The 22903-nt window shown below is 44.4% G+C and overlaps 1 protein-coding gene across 2 annotated transcripts in view; it reads left to right on the top strand.

The window, feature by feature from the left end:
- Window positions 1–241: 241 nt before the first annotated feature.
- Window positions 242–22903, top strand: part of UBE2R2 (ubiquitin conjugating enzyme E2 R2) — a 79696-nt gene continuing 57034 nt past the window's right edge. Inside the window, exon 1 of one of the 2 annotated variants that reach the window (XM_029060045.2) lies at window positions 242–499. In XM_029060045.2, the coding sequence (XP_028915878.1) occupies window positions 323–499 (177 nt within the window). In that variant the 5' untranslated portion in view covers window positions 242–322. The remainder of the gene's footprint in view (window positions 500–22903) is intronic. The other variant, XM_029060043.2, reaches the window with a different exon arrangement.

The raw sequence follows: 22903 nt of genomic DNA on the forward strand, positions 1-22903 counted from the left end.
CCGCCGAGTCGTCGCGAGACCCTCCCCCCCCCCTCCCCCCCGCCCGTCGCCGCGCGCGTGCGCGCCGCCCGCCTTCGCTCCGGCGCCTCGCGCGCCCTCCGGCCTGAGGAGGAGGAGGAGGAGGAGGAGGAGGAGCAGCAGCGCGGGCCGGTCGGGGCCTGTCGTCGTCGTCGCTCGGCCGCCCGTCCTTCACCCCCCCCCCCCCCGCCGCCCGGTCCGGTCCGGTCCGGTCCGGTTCGGTCCGAGGGCCCTCCAGCCGCCGAGGGGCCGGGGCCCCGGGGGCCCGGGGGCCGGTCCTGGGCCTCGTCCCGGCCCGGCCGCCATGGCCCAGCAGCAGATGACCAGCTCGCAGAAGGCCCTGATGCTGGAGCTCAAGTCCCTGCAGGAGGAGCCGGTGGAGGGCTTCCGGATCACCCTGGTGGACGAGTCCGACCTCTACAACTGGGAGGTGGCCATCTTCGGGCCCCCCAACACCCTCTACGAAGGGGGCTACTTCAAGGTAGAGGGGACGGGAGGGGACCCCCAAAGCCCCGACCCCGCTCGCACCCGTCCCCCCCTTCTGCCCACCGCCTCCTAGGCGCCCCACGCTGTGCTGAGCGCTTGGGAGGGGGCAGCCCCCTCCCCCCCCCCCATTTGGGCTTTAGATCCAAGAGGGAAGCTGGAGGCGTCCAGTCTAGCCACCGTGGCGGAGGCCCCCCCCCCCCCCATAAAGAGCCTCCCCTCGTCGACAGGCCCCCCCAAACGGGTCATTCAGTAGTATTTATTGAGCGCTTACTCTGTGCGGAGCGCTGGACTAAGCGCTTGGCATGGACAGATCGGTTACAGATAGAGACAGTCCTTGCCCTTTGACGGGCTTACAGTCTAATCGGGGGAGGCAGACAAAAACAATAGCAATAAATAGAATCGAGGGGGATGAGCACCTCATTAAAACAATAGCAAATAAATAGAATCAAGGGGATGTACACTCATTCAATAGTATTTATTAAGCGCTTACTATGTGCAGAGCGCTGGACTAAGCGCTTGGCATGGACACATCGGTAACAGAGACAGTCCCTGCCCTTTGACGGGCTTACAGTCTAATCGGGGGAGGCAGACAAAAACAATAGCAATAAATAGAATCGAGGGGGATGAGCACCTCATTAAAACAATAGCAAATAAATAGAATCAAGGGGATGTACACTCATTCAATAGTATATATTAAGCGTTTACTATGTGCAGAGCGCTATACTAAGCGCTTGGAGTGGACAGATCCATAACGGATAGACACAGTCCTTGCCCTTTGACGGGCTTACAGTCTAAGCGGGGAGACAAAAACAATAGAAATAAATAGAATCAAGGGGATGTACACTCATTCAATAGTATTTATTAAGCACTTACTCTGTGCGGAGCGCTGGACTAAGCGCTTGGCATGGACAGATCGGTTACCGATGAGATAGTCCCTGACCTTTGACGGGCTTACAGTCTAATCGGGGGAGGCAGACAAAAACAATAGCAATAAATAGAATCAAGGGGATGAGCACCTCATTAAAACAATAGCAAATAAATAGAATCAAGGGGATGTACACTCATTCAATAGTATTTATTAAGCGCTTACTATGTGCAGAGCGCTGGACTAAGCGCTTGGCATGGACACATCGGTAACAGAGACAGTCCCTGCCCTTTGACAGGCTTACAGTCTAATCGGAGGAAACAGACAAAAACAATAGAAATAAATAGAATCAAGGGGATGTACACTCATTCAATAGTATTAAGCACTTAATATGTGCGGAGCGCTGGACTAAGCGCTTGGAATGGACAGATGAGGTTACAGATGAGGCAGTCCCTGCCCTTTGACGGGTTTACAGTCTAATCGGGGGAAACAGATGGACAGAAACAATAGCATTAAATAGAATCAAGGGGACGAACATCTCATTAAAACAATAGCAAATAAATAGAATCAAGGGGATGTACATTCATTCAATAGTATTTATTGAGTGCTTACTAGGTACGGAGCACTGGACTAAGCGCTTGGAATGGACAGATCGGTTACAGATAGAGACAGTCCCTGCCCTTTGACAGGCTTACAGTCTAATCGGGGGAGACAGACATAAAACAATAGCAATAAATAGAATCAAGGGGATGAGCACCTCATTAAATAGCATTTATTGAGCGCTTACTATGTGCGGAGCGCTGGACTAAGCGCTTGGAATGGACAGATCCGTAACGGATAGAGACAGTCCCTGCCCTTTGACGGGTTTACAGTCTAATTGGGGGAGACAGACAAAAATAGCAATAAATAGAATCGAGATGTACATTCATTCAGTAGTATTTATTAAGCTCTTACTAAGTGCGGAGTGCTGGACTAAGCGCTTGGAATGGACAAGTGGATAACAGATACAGTCCCTGCCCTTTGACAAGCTTACAGTCTAATCGGGGGAGACAGACAAAAACAATAGCAATAGAATCAAGGGGACGAACATCTCATTAAAACAATAGCAAATAAATAGAATCAAGGGGATGTACATGCATTCAGTAGTATTTATTGAGCGCTTACTGTGTGCTGAGCACTGGACTAAGCGCTTGGAATGGACAGATCGGTAATGGATAGAGACAGTCCTTGCCCTTTGACGGGCTTACAGTCTAATCGGGGGAGACGGACAAAAACAATAGCAATAAATAGAATTGAGGGGATGAGCACCTCATTAAAACAATAGCAAATAAGTAGAATCAAGGGGATGTACATTCATTCAATAGTATTCATTGAGCGCTTACTATGTGCAGAGCACTGGACTAAGCGCTTGGAATGGACAAATCGATAACAGATACAGTCCCTGCCCTTTGACGGGCTTACAGTCTAATTAGGGGAGACGGACGGACGAAAACAATAGCAATAAATAGAATCAAGGGGATGAACACCTCATTAAAACAATAGCAAATAAATAGAATCAAGGGGATGTACATCTCATTAACAAAATAAATAGGGTAATGAAAATATATACAGTTGAGCGGACGGGTTGAAATCGACCTCCTCTTGCCTCGTAGGTGAAGTTCCGGGGCCCTTAAAAGTCATGCGCTGACCGAGGTCAAGGGGTTTATTCTGATTATTTTTTTTTTAAGGGGGATGGGGTCCAGGGAAGGAAAGCAGGAGAGTCGGAGGATTTTTCCCGTGTGGGGGGAGAAGCCTCAGTGAGTCACCTTCTGGGTTGTGCGATTGTTTTGGAGGGAGGGGATAGTTCAGCGCAAGCCTTAAGTCACAGCGCCTTAGTCATGGAGGTGTGATGGATATCCAGTATTTTTAGGGCTTCCCAAAGGCTCAACCCTTATTTTCCTTCCGGTGGGAGTCCCGGTTTTGGATCTGGAACCGGGCTGCTTTTGTAGGGGGGTATTTTCAAAGTAGTGAAGCCCGGGGGGTGGGGTGTGGGTGGGAAGTTTCGCCTTATGATCCGCAATAATTGAACGACACTAGTTAAAAGCGCCTTTCCTCGGGAGTTGTCTGTTGCTGGGAGCAAGCCTGGCACTTTATTTTATCTATTAAAGGGCCGAGTTTGTTGGCCGGTCTCCACCCACACCTCTGCACTTAGGAGTAATTTTCATCTGTTTAGTAATTTCATCTAAACCTTATCTGCATTCTGCTGTCTTCATTCATTCAAGGGTCTAATGAGTGCTTACTATGTGCAGAGCACTGTACTAAGCGCGTGGCGTCTGTAGAGGCCCAAAACCCTCATTTGGGTAGGGGTGGGGCCTTAGTAGACATTTTTCCCCCAGCGGCTTCAAGATTCACCTGTGGATCCTGCAAGTGTGGTGCAGAGAACTTAAAATGTAAGGTGACTGCCTTTTTCCCTTAATATAAATGGAGCGTTTCCCCCACCCGCTGTACTTTCCCTGAGGTAGAGGGAAATCCAAAGATCTTGGGGGCCGGCAGTAGTAGAGGAGGAGTTGACAGTTGTCTAGAACCCAGTTCTACGACGCTACATCCTAAATCCATGTTGGGGGGAAAATGGTGAACTTAACCAATTCAGAGTCTGAACGAATGGAAGGAAGGTGTGTGAGCTGGAGACAAGGAACTAGGAGGGGAAGAATGGAAAGAAGGAATTCCATGGATGGCAAAACTTTTGATTTCCATCTTTGTCAGCTCCTCTTATACTCCTTAAAAATGTCTTCATTGCAGTCAAGTTCAGGATCCGGTGTCTACTATAGCTTTTTCCTCCATCTTTAATCCTTTCATTCTGAAATTTACATGCAGGTTGAAATATTCCTTTTTCAAGTACGGTTTAATTGATTCTTCTCGATGGCCGGTTCTGGCAAACAAGAGAAGTGGAAAAGCTCGGATGACTGAAAGATAACTTTTTCAACGAAGGCTTGTGGTCTTCTGGCTCCGGCAAGCCCCTTTTGTCAGGTATCTAGGCAGGGCACCCAAGCCGATATCTGGAGTGAAGGTTGGGGCTTCCCTGGATCGGGCATGCTGTTCGGTCCGCTCTCGGGGTGGCGGGGTCGAGCCGAAAAGCTGCCGATCTTCACGGCGAGAGCCGTGGGGTTGAGCAAGACTGCGGAGCCTCAGCCCTCTTCACCGTTGCCCCTCTCTTTTGCCTTCTGGCTCATATGTGGGAGTGAGACCGTGTCAACTGTGGGATCGGCGTGCCCAAGCCTTAGAGGGGTAGGGGCATGGTTGATCGGCAGCACGGATCGAGCACATCTGGTTATCAGGAGCATTCTGCAACGTCCCTTCTCCTACACTCCGAAGGTTGGGCGTCTTTGGAGAACTCAAGTTATGGAAAGCTCGTGTTTTACTCCTCACTCTGTTCTAGCGTTGCCGCCATGTAATCGACTGTTCCTTCAGACACACTCGCATTCTCTCCCGCCAAGTGCGTATTGTTAGAAGAATATGTCCTAATTCTGCCTTTGCATCGATCTAGACTAACTCATCCTCTAGTCTGTAAGCTGGTTTTGGGCAGGGAACAGGTCTACCATCTCTGTATTGTCCTCTCCCAAGCGCCTAGTACAGTACTCTGCCCACAGTAAACTCAATAAATATGATTGATGGATGGCAGAATGGGCTTTAGGGGCTTCCGTCAGACAGGTGAGCCTCAGGGCCCAGAACCTGCCCGAAGGTGTTGATGCAAATGATGGTGTTTGGCCCAGTGTCGGCGCCTCACCTTGTCTCTGCTGGTGCAGCCCGCGGTAGATGGGCATGGACGTAGTACGCTGTGGAGGAGGTCTGGGCACGGCCCTTTTAGGGCTAAATCGACATCAGAATAGCGCCGGTGCTGTCGAGCTGCATGAATCAGTAGCCTCTGTGGTCTTCACCACCCACATTTGCCAGTTATTTTCGGGATTCCGGCCGAGCCCGTCCATCTTCCGAAATGCCCTAGATGGTTCTTTTGGTTAAAAATAAATAAAAAAATAAACTTTCCCAACTGATGGCGTAGTTCCAATAAGCACTCCCTGACTTCTAGTTATTAACCCCCCCACCACAGGGAGGTGTAGAGCTGGACTGAAAAATGTCAGCAGACACGGGTCATGTAGTTACACCCGCCCCCCACTCCCCTTCTGCCCTCCCCTCCCCCACAGCTCAGATCCTGCGATTTGGCTTCCTCTGCTTGCCTTTCTTTCCCTTTAGCATTTTGCCTTGCGTCTCAAGTAATCCCGGCACTAGCACTCGTCTGCCGGGTGACCTTGGACAAGTCACTTAACTTCTCTATGCCTCGGGTACCTCATCTGTAAAATGGGAATTAAAGCTGTGAGCCCTTTGTGGATCACAGGTTGGGCTGTGTCCAGCCTGATTGTCTTGTATCTACCCCAGCATTTAGTAGAGTGCATGGCACATAGTAAACACTTATAAAAAAAAATAATGGTGTTTGTTTAGTAACAAGGACCTTATAGCTCTTTAAGCTCACCAGGATAATATTTGTCAGAGGCAAACTGATGGCAGAGGAGAGACGTGAACAATTAATAGTAGCAATAGCTTCAAACACCATTGTTTTCTGCTTTACTGCTTTTACTCAACAAGGATTTTCGGTCTTTAGACCACAGCTGCAGTTAGGCCATTGGAGATTTGCCTTCAGCCCACTCCACTGTTTTATCAGGTGTTTAGACCTTGAACATTAGGTTCCGAGTGTTTCCATGCAGAATTTCTTTCCCTTTAATTTGGATACTATTTTCCAATATTAGTGAAACTGTCAGATATTCTTTCAGTTCAGAACTTGGCTTCCTAACCTTTTTACATTAATTGTCTTCCTACTCTCAGCCTCTTTGCCCTCCTATATCTAACTTAATCCTTTCACCAGTTAGCTTCCCCACCAACTATTCTGATGGAGGCCTGTCCAGCTCCCTTTTTCGATCTACGCGGGTGGGTAAAATAATAATAATAATGATGGCATTTGTTAAGCGCTTACTATGTGCCGAGCGCTATTCTAAACACTGGGGGTGATACAAGGTAATCGGGTTGTCTCACATGGGGTTCACAGTCTTAATCCCCATTTGACAGATGAGGGAACTGTATATCTACAGTCTCTCTAAGCAGTGTGGTTCTTATTGTAGAAAGAGGTTGGCCCAGGCATCTCAGGTTTTAGGACGACTCCACGACTAGAAATAACTCACCGTGCCTCTGAATCGTGGTCTCGGAGTCCGTGTGTGTCTTCTGCGTTCACTGACTGACAACTTGAGTGTCGTTCCCCACACTCCTCATCTCCCTCGTGGAAGCTTCTTCATTTTAGCCCCAGACTACGACAGCAACTTTTATCACGCTCTTGGAGAGAGGGCTTTGAGTCTGGCATTTCTCTCTGAACTTGTACTTGATGTGGGGCACTCCAGAGTGGTATTGCACTTACTGAAAGAATAAACTTCTGTCTAGGCGAGACCTTGTTAAAATTCATTCCTCTTTCTTCTACAGGCTCTACCCCTACTTTGAAATCTTGAAGACTTTCACAATCTCTAGTGAGCCCGTTTCTAGACCGTGGTGGGCAGGGATTGTCTCTATTTGTTGCTGAATTGTACTTCGCAAGCGCTCAGTACAGTGCTCTGCATGCAGTAAGCGCTCAATAAATATAAATGAATGAGTGACGCTAGATTCCTCCCTTTAATTTTGTCATTAGACCATATTACAGGAAGAAACTTTGAGGTAACATTTCAAAAAGAGGGAGTAGATATGACACTTCAAGGGCACAGTGCTGCTTTGGCACAAATAATGTAAAATAGCAACCCAAAATATAAAAAAATGTACCTTAAGCCTTTTCCGCCATTTCATTTGCCTGGCTACTCTGTTGGAATTAAATAACAGATTCATTAAAATTCATTGCATTTAACAACAAAAAACCCCCTAATTGTTTGTCTTCCTCCATTTTGTCTCTCTAATCTGATAAAAGGATAATATAGTATCCAGCAGTTTAGTAGTTTTAGGATAGGGTGACAGAAATGCTTAAGGCTCCTAAAGGATCTCATTCTACTAAGCACCAAAGAAATGCTTTAATTGTTTGCTGATTATGCTATTTGACTTCAGATCCTCTTGGCTGCCTCTTGGTCATTTCACTGCTCATTAGCACCGCAGACAAAGTCTGCCATCAGGTAGGCCAAGTCACTGAAGAGAAGTCATAGTTTAATAGTTGTCAATTCTGGGAGCCGCACTTAGAGGAGTTCGAGTAAAAGTTTGGTGAAGCCCAGTTTTTAAAGAAGATTTTTGCATGGTCTATGGGCGTAATTCATTGATGCTATCTCTTCTTTCTCTCTCTCCTCCAGTAGAATGGACAGTTAATGGAGTTGTTGAACCTTTGTCTCCGGTAGGTTTCCTGGTGGCTGATTAGGAAAGCCAACCGATGTATCCAGCTGACCAAATAGCACAATCGACTTGGCTCATTTCCACTTGCTTTGTTAGCAGGAAAATCAATTCATTGGAACCCCCTTTTGCCCATTTGGATTATACTGGCATCTTTTGGGATGCTTATAAAGAAAATAAATGCTTCACAGTGGGATGTAGGGTTTTTTTCCCTCTGAGCTGCAGATTTAGGCAAAAATAACTGAAATGAGAACTGATTCCTAATTTAAGGTCCTTAGTGACCTTTCTATTGTAGTGCAAGTTTGTGAAGGCCAGGATACCTTCTTGCCCGTAAATAAATTGTGCCCATATTCCCTCTAGGGAGAGGCCAGAATGGAATGCTTTAGGCCATGATCTAAGAGGCTTTCTCTCCCCCCCCCCCCCCCCCTTCTCAGGTTTCTCCACCTAAAACAGCTCAATATTAACATTTCCTAAATTTGTGCGTTAAAGGACCAGAAGTGCTTGGGATGTGGAATGTTATGTCATTCAAAGACTTGTGCGGACTGCCAGTTTTTAATGTTTTATGGGTTTGACTCGTAAAGAACAGGACGGAAAAGCCATCGGCCTAGCCTCGGTTGAAACGCTTTCAATTTGCAGTTTTAGCCAATCAGTAGTATTTATTGAGCACCTATCGTGTGGGGGCCACTCTACTAAGTTCGTGGAAGAGTGCATTGGAATTAGTAGGCATGATCCTTGCTGCAGAATTTACAAACTAGCGGGGAGAATGGGCATTCAAATAAATTACATGCAAGAGAAGAGCATGATATAGTGCATAAGTAATGGGGTGTAAAATAGAAGCACATAAGTGCTTTGGGAGGGTGTGAGATCATAGAGAAGCAGCATGGCTCAGTGGAAAGAGCCCGGGCTTGGGAGTCAGAGGTCATGGTTCGAATCCCTGCTCTGCCACTTGTCAGCTGTGTGACTATGGGAAAGTCACTTCACTTCTCTGTGCCTCAGTTACCTCATCTGTAAAATGGGGATTACCTGTGAGCCTCTTGAGGGACAACCTGATGACCCTGTATCTCCCCCAGTGCTTAGAACAGTGCTCTGCATTTAGTAAGTGCTTAACAAATACCAACCTTATTATTATTATAGGCACCAAAGTGGCAGTTGGGTATATATAAGGTGTGGAGGTTCAAAATTAATCTGGGAAGGCTCCCTGGAAGAGATATTTCCAAAGGACTTTAAAGATGGGAGGAGCCATCTGTTGCATTTGAAGGGATTTCAAGGCACGGGGAAGGCTGTGAGAGATGAGGACAGACACAGTGAATAGGTTAACTGGAGGAACAAAGATGGTGAACTGGGAGAAAGTGGATAGAGAGTGAGAGCTGTTTGAGGGCTTTAAACCAATCTATGGTAGTTACTGAGTGCTGACCGTGTTTAGAGCAGTGTACTGAGTGTGTGGAAAAGTTCAATACAACAGAGGTGGTAGAGGTGTTCCCCTGACCACAGCCTAAAGGCGTTGTTTGGGAATTTTTGCTTGACTCAGAAGAATGGGCAACCATTGGAGGTTTTTGAAGAGCGGGGAGATGAGTCCAGAACGATGTTCTAGAAAAATGATCCAGGTAGTGGGGTGAAGTATGGAGAAGGGAGAGACCAGAGACACGGAGGCTGTTGCAGTAGTTGGTTAAGGATACGACACAATAAGCGCTCAGTGAATACCGTTGATGGACAAGTTCCTGGAACAACATGGTGGCCATTTGGATGGAGAAGGGGACAGATTTTGCAGTAAGTCCCTCAGGCGGAGTAAAGAGTACTGATAACATCCTGGGTTATAGCCGCATGTCAGTAATGCATGCATCCATAGTGTTACGCACTATGGAATGGATATTTTTTCTTGAGGCTACCTTGAGATAGTTTTTCTTAAGAATGGTTACCTTCTTAACATTTCTCGATGATTTTCTTGAAAGGAAGGACGACTGAAGTCAGTAGCACCAATGAGCACCCAGAAGATGGGAAAGCATGAGAATAGTAAATGTGCACCTTCATAATTCAAGTTCAAGATAAATTAATGAGTGACAGTGGAGAGAAACAGGGTTTCTCCTCCCTCCACTTGGGAAAACCCTGAATCTGTGCTGTGGTTTTCATCCACTCTATATTTGGAGTCCCTCATGTCTCACAGTTCTTTTAGTTGCCGTGCAGACAACTGACCCACTTATTTTATAAGATCTCGAGACCTACTTAATTTGTAATTTGGATTTTTCAATACTAATTGAGTGATACATGGCCGAAGGGAACTGTGTCTTCCATTAGATGAGCAGCTGCAGTTTTAACCTACGATACTTAAGCTCGGTGCTTGCCTGTCTCAGTGTACGGTAAGTCAAGGGACGATAGAGGGGAAGACTGAGCAATTTTATGCTGCTTCATAACTAGTGGAAAGTGAACTCAGTTTTGGAGCTTAAATTAGATCCAACCTCTCCATTTACATGTAAGGCTGAATTCCCTTTACCCAGCCTTACACTCCTGCATCTGTGTCTCTGCTCTGCCCCTTGGCTAGCTTGACTCTCCTTTTGCCATGTTAGTGACCACGAGAGGTAGCCACCTGGCACAAGAGGAATAATTAGATACGGAGGAGGAGTTTGGCCAGATAATAATAAAAATAATGGTATTTGTTAAGCCCTTATTATGTACCGAGCACTGTTCTAAGCACTAGGATAGATTGAAGGTTAGCAGGTTGTCCCACGTGGGGCTCACAGTAGACTCAACCTGTAAGGGCACCCTTATTGCAGAAATTTTTGATGGCAAAAAAAAATCAAACTGTCAAGAGAAATGCAATAGCAGCTTATCTGAAGTGAGGGAGACCTGCCTTGTGTGATCATTGGCAAATCTCTTAACCACTCCTGCCTCAGCTTCCTCATCAGTTAGGCAGATGGTGAGAAGTCTGATGTGCAGTGAAGGCATTAAGGAATAATTTCTCTAGCAAAGACTTCAGCATCCGGTGGTGTTTGATGTAAAAACCAAGTAGTAATAAGACTGAGTGAAAAAGCCCTTATATTGGCTATTTCAGAGTCTGCCTTACAAAGAGCACTCGTCGCTGTAGCAAAAGCTATTATTCTCATTGGATTTTCCAGACCTACTGTTGCATCAAGTGGGTCGGAGGATAGCAGCTGGAAAGGGCTGGTACAGGACAACACCTCTAAAATTAAAGTGAGCACAGTTTCTGGATGATTTTCAAATTTCCTCAACAATTTAAGAAGATCAGTGTTATTTAAATTTCCCCAAACTTAATGTACAGAACAGCTTTTGCAGAGTTTTTGGAAGAAAAACTTGGGTGGGGGTGGGTGGGAGGGAGACGGGGTCATTGAGGCCTACTGGAAAAAGCCTGGGCCTGGGAGTCAGATGGACCTGAGTTCTAATCCTGGTGCTGCCACTTGTCTCCTCTGTGACCTTGGGCAAGTCACTTTACTTCTCTGTGCCTGTTCCCTCATCTGTAAAATGGGGATTAAGGCTGTGAGCCCCATTTGGGACGTGGACTGTGTCTAACCTGATTAGCTTGTATCTTACCCGGTGCTCAGTACAGTGCCTGGCACATTGTAAGCACATAACATATACCATAAGAAAAAGAGAATGTACCATTGCTTAAAAAGGATTTTTCCAAAAATGTTTTTATGAATATGGAGAAATTCTCAACAGCTAAAAATTATTCAAGTGCAAAACAAAATTTTTCCATTGCTAAACTTATTTTAATTGCAAATGAGTTCTTGGAATGAAGGGAGAGGTGGGCATCATTGCTGGCAGTGAGGATGACAGTGGAGTCTTCCATGAGGAACACTGGAGGAATCCTGCCCAGAGGAGTTGATGTGCTAAGACATTTCTGCACTCCCAGGTGGGCTTAAGGAAGAAGTAAAATAGGCAGAGCGTTCATTCATTCAGTCACATTTGTGGAGCACTTACTGTGTGCAAAGCGTTTGGGAGAGTACAGTATAACAATAAGCAGTCACATTCCCTGCTCGCAACAAGCTGACAGTTTAGAGGAGTAACTGCTTGACTATAAGCTCCTTGTGGGCAGGAATATCTACTGACTCTATTGTTTTATATTCTGCTAAGCACTTAACATAGTGTTCTGCACCTCAGTGCCCAATAGATACCATTGACTGATTTTAATATCAGTACTTATTCCCGGAGCTGAAGTTTGCCTAATACCCATGTGACGTTCGGGGATGGAATGGTGTTGACCAGTTGGTAAAATTAAGTGGGAAATCATTTTCCATTGGGAAAGCTAACTTTTTCTTGAGAAAATATGTGAAACTTCCAGTCCTTTTTTACCTTGCTCCTACTTGTGACCATAATCAGTTATGTTAGTCCGGTGTCCTTGTTGTTTTGTTAGGAATGCAGCAGGATAGCAAAGCTGGTTTTCTGCTGGATCCCAGCAGTGACCGTTAAACTGCAGTCGCCACAAAATATTCCTAATAAATTGCTAGGTCTCTGGATTGCAGCTAGGATATTTTAAATGAAGTATTCCCATATTACTTGAAACTTTAAATCAAGCTACTCGTGGCAGCATCTCTTGTAACATAGGGAACGTGGCCCGGAACTCCTTATTTTCACTTCCTACTACTGCTAAAAATTGTAGCATTTGTTAAGCACTTACTATGTACCAGGCATTGTACTAAGTGCTGGAGTGGATACAAGCAGAGCGGGTTGAAATCAGCCCTATCCCACGTGGGCCTTAAGGTTTCAATCCCCATTTTACGGATGAGGTAACTGAGGCCCAGAGAAGTGAAGCGACTTGCCCTAGGTCACACAGACAAGTGCCGGGCCTGGATCAGAACCCGTGACTTTCTAGCTCCCAAGCCCGAGCTCTGTCCACTCCGCCATGCTGCTTCGCATGACAGTACTAAGATTTTCTTTGAAGCCTCTTGTGCAGGGTTCTGATCTCAGCCTTGCAAGAATTCTCTGGCAAGGGAAAGAATTCTCTAGTAGCGATAATATGGAGATGTCAGCTTTCCTCAAGCCTTGGCTTTCCTAGTTCTATAGTGATAAAAATGATTTAACTTACAAATGGTGATTGGGCATTTTACGGCCATTTAAGAGGTGATGCTCCAAACCTAAAACTATAGCACTTTGATGATACTTCCTCTTAAAAGGAAGAATGTGTTTGAGCTTTTTTTTAGCTGAGGAGAAAGGATGCACTCTTTTTTTAAATTTCAATTTTATAAATAACTGGCTCCAGGCTGTAAGCTCACTGTGGGTAGGGAACTCTCCCAAACACTTAGTACAGTGCAGTGCACACAGTAAGTGCTCAATAAATACCATTGATGATGATACCTCTGTCAGTACTCTGTTACCAGCTTGCCCCAGGTTACAGCCACTCCAGGGTAGGTGCAACCCAAAGGTAGAACTGATAGTGTTGAGTGCCTGGGTTATCACCGTTCTAGGGATATAACCTGTATTTTTTGATGGCTTACTCCCATGCAAAAGCCCAGCTGCCCTGACAAGAAAGTAAATCCCTCCCTGCCTCCTCTCCCCTGCTGGGCTAAGATTAAACAATCAACAGAAAATTGATCTTGAAGGAAGCTCTGCCCTCAGTTTGTGAGATTTTCAAGGTATGGAAGATCGCCAGGCGATAACCAGAGAAGTTGTTGACGTGAGGAGGGGACTTAATATAGACATGGGTGATGCAGAGGTCTGACCTGATTGTACCTCAGTCAGAAGAATTGTTGTCCAGTGGAGAGGTGATCAGATTGTGACAGTTGAGTGCATTGTTGCAAGATGCAAAAGGATGAAGCTCATCTTCCACGGTAGAGTGTAACGTTCTTGCGGGCAGGGAGTGAGGCTTGTGCTTCTGTGGAATTTTCCCAAACGTGTATTATGAGGAGCAGAGAGGCATAGTGGAAAGAGCAGGGGCCTCGGAGTCAGAGGACTTGGTTTCTAATCCGGACTCCTCCACGTGCCTGCTGTGTGACCCTGGGTGAGTCACTTTACTTCTCTGTGCCTGTTACCTCGTGTGTAAAATGGGGATTCCATACCTGTTTCCCTCCTACTTAGATTGTGAGCCTTGTGTGGGACAGGGATTGTCTGACCTGGTCATCCAGTATCTTCCCCAGTACTTAGAACAGTGCTTGACACATAGTATGAGCTTAATAAATACTATGATTACCATATAGTGGAGGGCATTACACCCAGTAGGTGTTCAACAAATAGCACTCCTTCTGCTTATGGTCTCTCTAACTTCAGGTAAGATATGGGGATTTAAGAAGTCTTGCATCAGATTTCTAGAAATCGAATTAGTTAAATGTAAATTGAAGACAGCCTTGATGAAGAAGAGAGTTTAAAGATGAACTGAGTTTTGGGGAGGAGTTAGCCTTCTGTAGAGTATTTCATGAAGGAAAGAAGGTGGCTGTTGTTTAATCTAAATTGGATAAGTCCTTCACTAAAGTTGAAAGCACTATCAAGCTCAGCAGAATGAACTTCTACCTCTACCCATTCTGCGAAAACTTGTAGTGCAACTCATCAGTCAGTTAATGGTATTAATTGAGCTCTTCCTGTGTGCAAAGCATTGTACTAAGTGCTTGGGAGAGTAAATACAGTAGACCTGGGATACACATTCTTTGCCCACAAGGAGCTGAGTCTAGAGGATGGAGGGAGAAGCATCGTGGCTTAGTGGAAAGAGCCTGGGCTTGGGAGTCAGAGGTCGTGGGTTCTAATGCTGGCTCTGCTATTTATTCATTCATTCAATAGTATTTCCTGAGTGCTTACTATGTGCAGAGCACTGTACTAAGCCCTTGGAATGTACAGTTCGGCAACAGATAGACAATCCCTGCCCAATGATGGGCTCACACAGGCTAATCTTATCAGCTGTGTGACTTCTCTGGGCCTCAGTTACCTCATCCTCATCTGGAAAATGGGGATGAAGACTGTGAGCCCCATGTGGGACAACCTGATTAGCTTATATCTACCCCAGCACTTAGAACAGTGGTTGGCACATAGTGCTTAACAAATACCATCATCATCATTATTATTATTAGGAGGCTGAGCTCTCAGTTACTTCAACAAAGACTAAACAGTAGTGAGGTTTAATATTACAGTTTATTGCAATTAAGGGAATTCATGTTTTTCCAGATGATCTGAAAGTCTTATGTCATGAAAGCCTTTGGAAAAACATAGCCTACTACACTGCATTCAGGGGTATAATGAAACAGGAAGGGAAGATCATGGTTGTGTAACCCAGCATTATTTGTTTACTGTAATCTGAAATATACCTGCAAAAGAGTATCAGCTCTATCAAAGCTATTTGAACACTTACTGTGTGCCGCACACTATCCTGAGCACTTGGGAAAGTATAGTACATCAGAGTTGGTAGACACGTTCCCTGCCCACAACGAGCTTTATGGCATGAATGTGTGCGCTTTATGATCTTTCTGGACTATCTTTGACGTCTAACACATGCATAATGGTTGGATTTCCCTTTGGTTGGACAGTTTCTTCTGTCCCACAGCCAACCGTACTTGAAAATCTTCAGTTAGTATCTCATCATTGTCTTTATTTTACACTTGAAGGCAGGTGGAGAATTTTCTCATTATTCCCAAGTTCTCATGGCCTACCAGGGGAGCTCTTGAGTTGAAAAGTACTAACCTGTTGGATTTCTTTTTTTAAAAAAAGAAAGATCTGCTGTCTCCTCTATTCATCTACCTCCCTTTCACCTGTTAAAAATTTAGAACTTAAAATTAGCCTGAGAGGATAATACTCTCAATGATACCTTGATTTGGAGGATGGCATATGTAAAGGCCAGACTCTTTTCTGCTGTGCTACTTCCTTCACTGAATTCATAATGGATAAATTGCTTTTCTTTTTTTTTTTCCTCTCCCCCCCTTTAGAAAATAGGTACCTCGATAAGGCCCATCGGTTGGCAGGATCCATAAAGTTATGCAGTAGCTTTTGATTTCTGGCAGTGATAGGTATTTGGCTTCGGTTCCACACCTGCATTATCAATTGCTGGTGACAGCAGTTTTATGAACTCATAATTTTTGTGGTGTACTTTTAACACCAGTGGAATTAATTGCAAGGTGGGGGAAGATGGGGCTGGAGAGAGAGATGTATTCCAGGGTGGTTACCAGTGGATCAGCGTCCACCTGGTGGGGGAAGCTATCGGGGGTGTCTTGCAGGGATCACATTTGGGGCCAATACTTTTCAACATATTTAATTATCCGAGCAAAGGAGTCGAGTGTGACCAATTTATCATTTTCTGTAAACTTTACAGGCAGGTTAGTTTAACATCTGTTGAAGATTAGAATTCAGTCCAAACTGACTTTGCAAAACTAGTTCAGTCACAGTATTTATTGAGCACTTACGGTGTGCAGAGCACTGTAGTAAGCGCTTGGGAGAGTACAGTCTAGCAGAATTGGTAGACGCGTTCCGTGCTCACAATGAGCTTACGGTCTACCGGAGAAATGGTCAGTTAAAGATCAGGTGAAATTATAAGTACAAGGGTGTGGGGTGATAAAGAGTTTCAGAGAAGTGGTTGGGTGTCCGTCCATTAATTCAATTTCATGTTACACTGGCAACGGTCGACTTGCCGATTGTGGTAGAGGAAGGTGGATTAGTGAAACATTCTCCCCAAAAGTGAAGAGGTCTATCTGTGCACCAAATGGAGCAGCCTCTTCTACATGAAAACATCGTATTGGTTTCCCTTCCTCCATTCCTAAATTGCCAGTATTTTTTAACATGTGCATCACTTCCCTTCTTGAGCCCCGCCCAATGTCTCCCTACTGCTACTTTCTTAAGACAAAACTCCCTGGCTGCTTGCTTACAGATCTGCAGCATTTTCACTATACTGTTGTGCGTGTTCTTTGTTCCTAACATAACAATAATAGTAATTACGATATTAAGTGATTCCTAGGTGTCAAATCACTGTTCTAAGTGCTGGGGTACTCTCCTCCGCACTTAGTTCAGTGGTCCTGCACACAATAAATGTTCAATAAATGCTGTTGAAGTGGATGAATGGTCCTTGGAGTCTGAGGACCGGGCTTCTAATCTGGGCCCTGCCTGATCCTTGTCTGTTGTGAGACCTTGGGCAAGTCAGTTCATTTCTCTGTGCCGGTTACCTCATGTGTAAAAGGGGGTTTGAGACTGTGAGCCTCATGTGGGCATGGCCTGTGTCCAGTCCAATGATCTTGTATCCACGCCAGTGCTTAGTACAGTGCCTGGCACATAAACACATGAAAAAATGGATTGGGTAGCTACGGGTTGATCAGATTAGACCTGGTTTAGTCTCTGCGTCACATGTCTTTCCTCTGATCCCTTGTGTGGGTCCACTTAATACTTTGATCGATTGCTCATACTTTTCGCCTGACTAGTATCAATCAGTTTGTTGAGAGCTTATTATGTGTAGAGTAAGCACTTGGGAGAGTGCTAAAAAACAGAATTGGTGGACATGTTCCCTGCCCACAAGGAACTTACAGTCTAGAGGAGGAGACAGCCAATAAAATAAATGAGTGCTTTGGTGCCCAAAGTAGAACAGCTTCACCAGTCCCTATCCTTCCTACCTTCAAAGCCTCCTCCCTCAGGAGTTATTCCCTGAATTCTGTCCCTCACCATCTTCCGGTGATGCCATCCCCGATTGAGATGTTTCTTCCACTCCAGCAGAGGGTGTTTTGTCTAACTTGGTGTCACCTAAAGCCCCAATATTAGTGGGCACCAGATTCCCCTTGTGGAAACAGCAAACTCTTCAGTAACATCCAGTTAGGCCAGGGTAGTCAGGTAACACAGAGCTACAGCTGACCTTTGGTCTGTTTGGGTCGTGGAGGCAGCTGAACCTTCACTATCTTGTTGGTCAAATGGACTCAAGTTAATCTTGTTGCCTAATAGAAATAGTGGTGAGGGGGAAGTGATTCACTACAGGAAGTAGGGGCTGAATCAACTCAACACAAAGTTATCAACAGATTGATTTTAATTTTTGAAAGAACTTTTGGATTGACTTTTAGAACTTATTTGTCATTCTCCCATGTCATATACACTTGAAAATTAAGACAGTCTCATAAAGATCTGTGAAATAGTATTTTCTGCTTTCTACTGCCCTGGGCCACTTGGCATACACTTGGCGACAGAAGGTTGCACCTGATGACCTCTTGTGGTCCTTCTACTTCTATGATTAGTGTATTTACAGTTTATAATCTAGATAATGTAGTGAATCTGGACACTGACTTGAAGGGCCCAGCCATAGTTAATGTATTTCAACAACTGAGGCGAGGTAGAAAGTAACCTGATTGTAGCTGCTATCAGATAGTTACTGAGCTTTTTCAGCATTGTTACTTTTCATTTGCTTGGGATCAGTGCAACTTGCAGCCCAACATTAGCATTCTGTCACTCTCACTGAGTCAAAGTATTTAAAATTAAACATTTTCTTAATTGAGAGAAATGCTTCCCCCATCGGTAATTTTCCATGAGGATAGGATCGGGATTAGAATGGATAAACAAAATTCCCAAACCTCATTTTAGATCACCTCTTCAAATTCCTCTTCTCTATACCAATATCCGATTTGAAATTCACCTCTTTTCCCTTCGGTAGTTCACCTTGTTGAGACCTTAATGACTAGGAAATCATAAGCAGGAGCAGGGAAGAAGTGGAGCAGAAGAATGAAAGGGCTCAGATGATCCACAAACAGATTATCAGGGTGGGCTGATTCAGAGCTGAACGTCCAAGGTTACACTGAGTTTTTCAGAGTTTTAGATTAATCAAGAGTCCAATGCGTAAAAGGCCAAGGCTGGGCCAGGTGACCTCTTCAAGTTCTTTCCAGCTCTATTTTCCTATTGAAACAGTCTTATCTTCACTAAGGGGGGAAAATTGCAGACAAAAGCATGTTTGCATTCCTTGAAGATAAAAAGGGGGTGGAGGGTAGGGGGATGGAGATAAAGCTTGTAGGGGCATCTCAAAATAGCAGTCATTTTATAAGTTTTGGAAGAACATTTAATGCATAACGATGTTAAAACATTAATATGGTAATTAAAGTTGCAAGTCTTAGATGTTCAGTGACATTCTAAACCAAATATTTTTACTCTAGTCTTTCAGCTATTTGGGTTAGGGTGTTTCTGCCTTTTTTCACCTTCTGCCTAATGGAAAGAGGGAGTTAGAAATGCCAGGTATGAGTGCAGGGCCAGTTCTGCCACTGGCCTGCTGTGTTTAAATGGCAAGTTGGTTAGCCTCTCGGCATCTCAATTTCCCCACGGTAAAATGGTGATAGGATAAATCGCAAATTCCAGGTGGGATGGGGTTAAGTGGTTGGTTAAGTCCAACCACTTAACCAAGTATCGACCCCTGGACCCAGCACCTAGTAAGCAATCAGTCAGTACTACTTAGTGAGCGCTTGCTGTGTGCAAAGCACTGTGCTGAGTGCATGGAAGAGTAGAGTACAACAGCATTGGTTGACAAGTTCTCCCCTCACAAGGAGCTGCCATTCTACAGTAAGTATTAAGACTTAATAAAAGCCGTATTTATTGCTGTTCTCAAAAGAGGAAAGGAAACCTTAGTTTTTGAATGTGGGAAGGTTAAACAGTTAGGGAAAGCAAGTTTGTATTTACAAGTGTAGCATTTAAATATAAAGGTTAAAAACATATCAAATGAGGGCCTTTAATGGCAAGGGAAGCTATTGCTGATGAGTGAGCATGGCTTTACTGGCCACATTAGTATCTATTTCTCAGCTAATGGCTTATTTGATTTGTTATTCTGCAGTACTCTGTCCTTCCCCAAATCCATGCTTTGACTGCATGTTTTGGATAGAATGCTGTTAGGGAATTTAGTAATGCACTTTTCTCTGGGTAGAAACCGATGCAGCGGCTGAAGAAGAAATGGCTGTGTACAAAGCATGCGATGCCGGTCAGAGCGCACGTCCTCTCACGTGTTCCAGGAACGGAACTTCTATGTTCTAGGCCAGTGGTGTACGACGAGAATGAAGGTCTGGGGCAGGCATGGAACAGTGTTTTAATAGTCTGGAAAATCAGCTTGTACTGATTTTCAGTGGTGTTTGGGAAATCAGATGAAACTTTATATACCATCCTCATCATCAGTGGTATTTATTGAGCGCTTACTATGTGTAGAGCACTCCACTGAGTGCTTGGGAAAGTCCAGTACAACAGTCTAGAGGAACAGATGTTAATATAAATAATTCATAATATAATAAAGGCAGAGGCTTGTAAATTCATACCAAAAAACCATGAAGGAATGAGAGTCACGTTGGTGAATATTTTCTCTTTCAATGTAACTTAGTGGAATATATTAACTCTAAAAATCTGGAAGGAGAGAAGTTAGGAAAGGGAAATATCAGTCAGTTTAGTGCAGATAAGTAGAATTTTATTTTAAAGGGAGAAGTTTTTTGTGACATGCAACAAGAACGTGAAAAAAGGAATCTGGCTGGGAGCGGAATTGCATCCTTAATTACAAAATGCCACCAGGAATGCTATCGTGTAGGCTGGTACAGGCTTTGTAAAGTCACTGCAAAATCTCATAACCATAGAAACAGACTATAGGGGAGAGAACTCTTCATGTGTCTAGAATGAAGAAGTAGTTGGTAAATTTACAATCCAAAATGCTTCAAATTCAAGCACAGTATCATTGAATTAAATATTAAAACAGTCTTAAGAAAGCTGTTACCTGAGCTCAGAACTTAGAACACCCTTTCTTTAGGATACATCTTAGTGCTTTTCTCAATAGGGGGAATTCAGCATTGAGCTTACAGTTTTGGGGCTACTAATTTTCAGCTGGTAACTAGTCTTTGTGGGCGGAGGCTTAGCCATTCTAAAGTATATCCAAGAAAAACTGTTGAAAAATTACAGTGCCCTGTCAACCATAAAATACGGAAAATTCGTATAGTAGGTATGGAAGTACAATGCAATTTTTAAAAATCGCCCCAAAAGTCAGTTGTCTGCCACTACTGACCCTGTGTCTTCTCTGCCTGCTTTTTCCCCTCTTCTTTTCCCTCTTCCTTGGAGTCCTGCTTGGGCCAGATTTTCCTGCCCTTCCTTGATCTCTCTCCCGGTCCCGTTCTGCACACGGGGACAACGTCATCCAAGGCCATTCCGCTCCTGGGCCATGTGACTTTTCCAGCCTGAGTCCAGCCCTAAACAGGAAGAGGGGATGCAAGAGGCATCCAGAACCCCTGGTCCTTAGACCATCGGGCCTGTGGATCGAGAGACTTACCCGTACCATCCAGCCCTGACGCTGGACAACAGGCTTGCCTTGGCAAGAGGTCACTTCCATTTTGAAGAATCCCAACTCACCTGAGTTCAAAATACGCCTACATGGGGGATGATCAGGGAGCTTTCTGGGATGGGCACCCTTCTGCAGAGGTACCAGAGCTGCTTGCAGATGACTGAGAGCTTCAGGAGGAAGCTCCATTTCCTACCTCCTTGACCTTTGGTGATGGCGTCACATCGCCAGCTCACCCAGGTAGAGTCCAGCAGAGGCAGATCTGGATCCGACTCGGGTGCCTCCCAGCCTCACACAATTCATCCACGTTCCTCAAGGTACTGTGCTGCAGTGTAAGTATGATATCCATAGTGTTGTCGTACATATGTAAAAGTCCCACACGTGTCTGTTACCCCCTGGGCTGCCTGGACCCCCAAACACTCATGGTATTGGAGGGATTCCTGAGAGTCACGTAAGTATCTTAATAGCAGAAGACAAATTGGTACGGCTTGTTTCTGTGGACTTTTACTCAAGTACTTCCATGTCTGGTCTGTAGCTTCAGGCTTTAAGACTCCAGCTGTGTAGGCTTGTAGGTGTCAGAAGTTCAAATTTCTTCTCATAATCCAAAGGAAACTAAAAGGGGTAGACTTCCAAACTCAGAAGCAGCAGAGAAGGAACATGGCCTAGTGGCAAGAGCACGTGCTAGGGAATCAGAGGTCATGGATTCTAATCCTGGCTCTGCCACTTGTCCACTCTGTGACCTTGGGCAAGTCACTTAACTTCTCTTTGCCTCAGTTACCTCATCTGTAAAATGGTGATTAAGACTATGAGCCCCGTGTGGGACAGGGATTGTGTCCAACCTGATTTCCTTGTATGTACTTTTAGTGCTTAGAACAGTGCTTGGCACATAGTAAGCACTTAACAAATACCATTATTATTATTATCATCCCCTGAGAAAGGGAACCAAGATCTGTTCACTGAACTGTTCGATCGCTACCCAAGTTCCAACAATTCTATATCAATAACTCAGAATATTTGCAATCTAGTAGTAGTGGACTTCAGTGTTAGTATTTGGTTTATGAATTTTTTTTTCCATTTTTTAAGGTGTAGTCTTTTCAGAATGTTTTCTTAGAAGTTGAAAATTATCCCAAAAGTGACCTGCAGATTACATCTTTTTCATTACATTGTGAAGATATTACAGTTTTTTAGTAAGGTAATAGGTATTTTCAGGTGGAGTTAGCTTGCATTTAGATAATGAAATCACATGGGATAAATGTACATAGCTGTAATTTATTTTATTTATTTATTTAGTCCTCCCTGCTAGGCTTTAAGCTAATTGTGGGCAGAAAATGTCTGTTTATTGTTGTTTTGTACTCTCCCAAGCGCTTTGTACAGTGCATTGCACACAGTGAGTGCTCAATAAATTCTGTTCAATGAATGAATGAATGAATGAAGTCTACTACACCAGCAGTTTTGGTTCAGGGAATAAAGGCCATTGGCTGGTGGGTCTTCTAGCTTTCCAGATAATACTCTGCCATTGAGAGAAGCAGTTCTGGCTCAAGTGAGTAATTAGACTAGATTCTTTTCCTATTCATTTGAATGTATTTGTGGATAGTCTCAGATTTTGGAAAAGAAAACATCCATTTTAAATTTCAAGCTTAATTTGATCTTAATTATGCTTATGACAGTTGCTGGTTTCATGTGGAAACTTGGGAGTGTAAAATTCTCCCAATCAGTTGCATCTGTGTTGAAGATCAGTGAGAGAGCATTGGTAGGGCAACTGATTTTCTAAAATTATAAGCAGTACTGTCCCTAGCTTAAACTTTCATATTGGCGTCTGTCTTTGCAGACACTTATTGAGACCTGCATCTCTAAAGCTGCTGGATCTAAGGATGTCTATGTTCACGTTCCAGTCACCATTTCTTTGAACTTGACACACCCTGTTTGCTGAAGAATAAGCATAGCCTTTGTATCCTCAATTATCATTTTGTTGAAGT

Source organism: Ornithorhynchus anatinus, chromosome 3 (assembly GCF_004115215.2).
Source record: "Ornithorhynchus anatinus isolate Pmale09 chromosome 3, mOrnAna1.pri.v4, whole genome shotgun sequence".
NCBI classification, from domain to species: Eukaryota; Metazoa; Chordata; class Mammalia; order Monotremata; family Ornithorhynchidae; genus Ornithorhynchus; species Ornithorhynchus anatinus.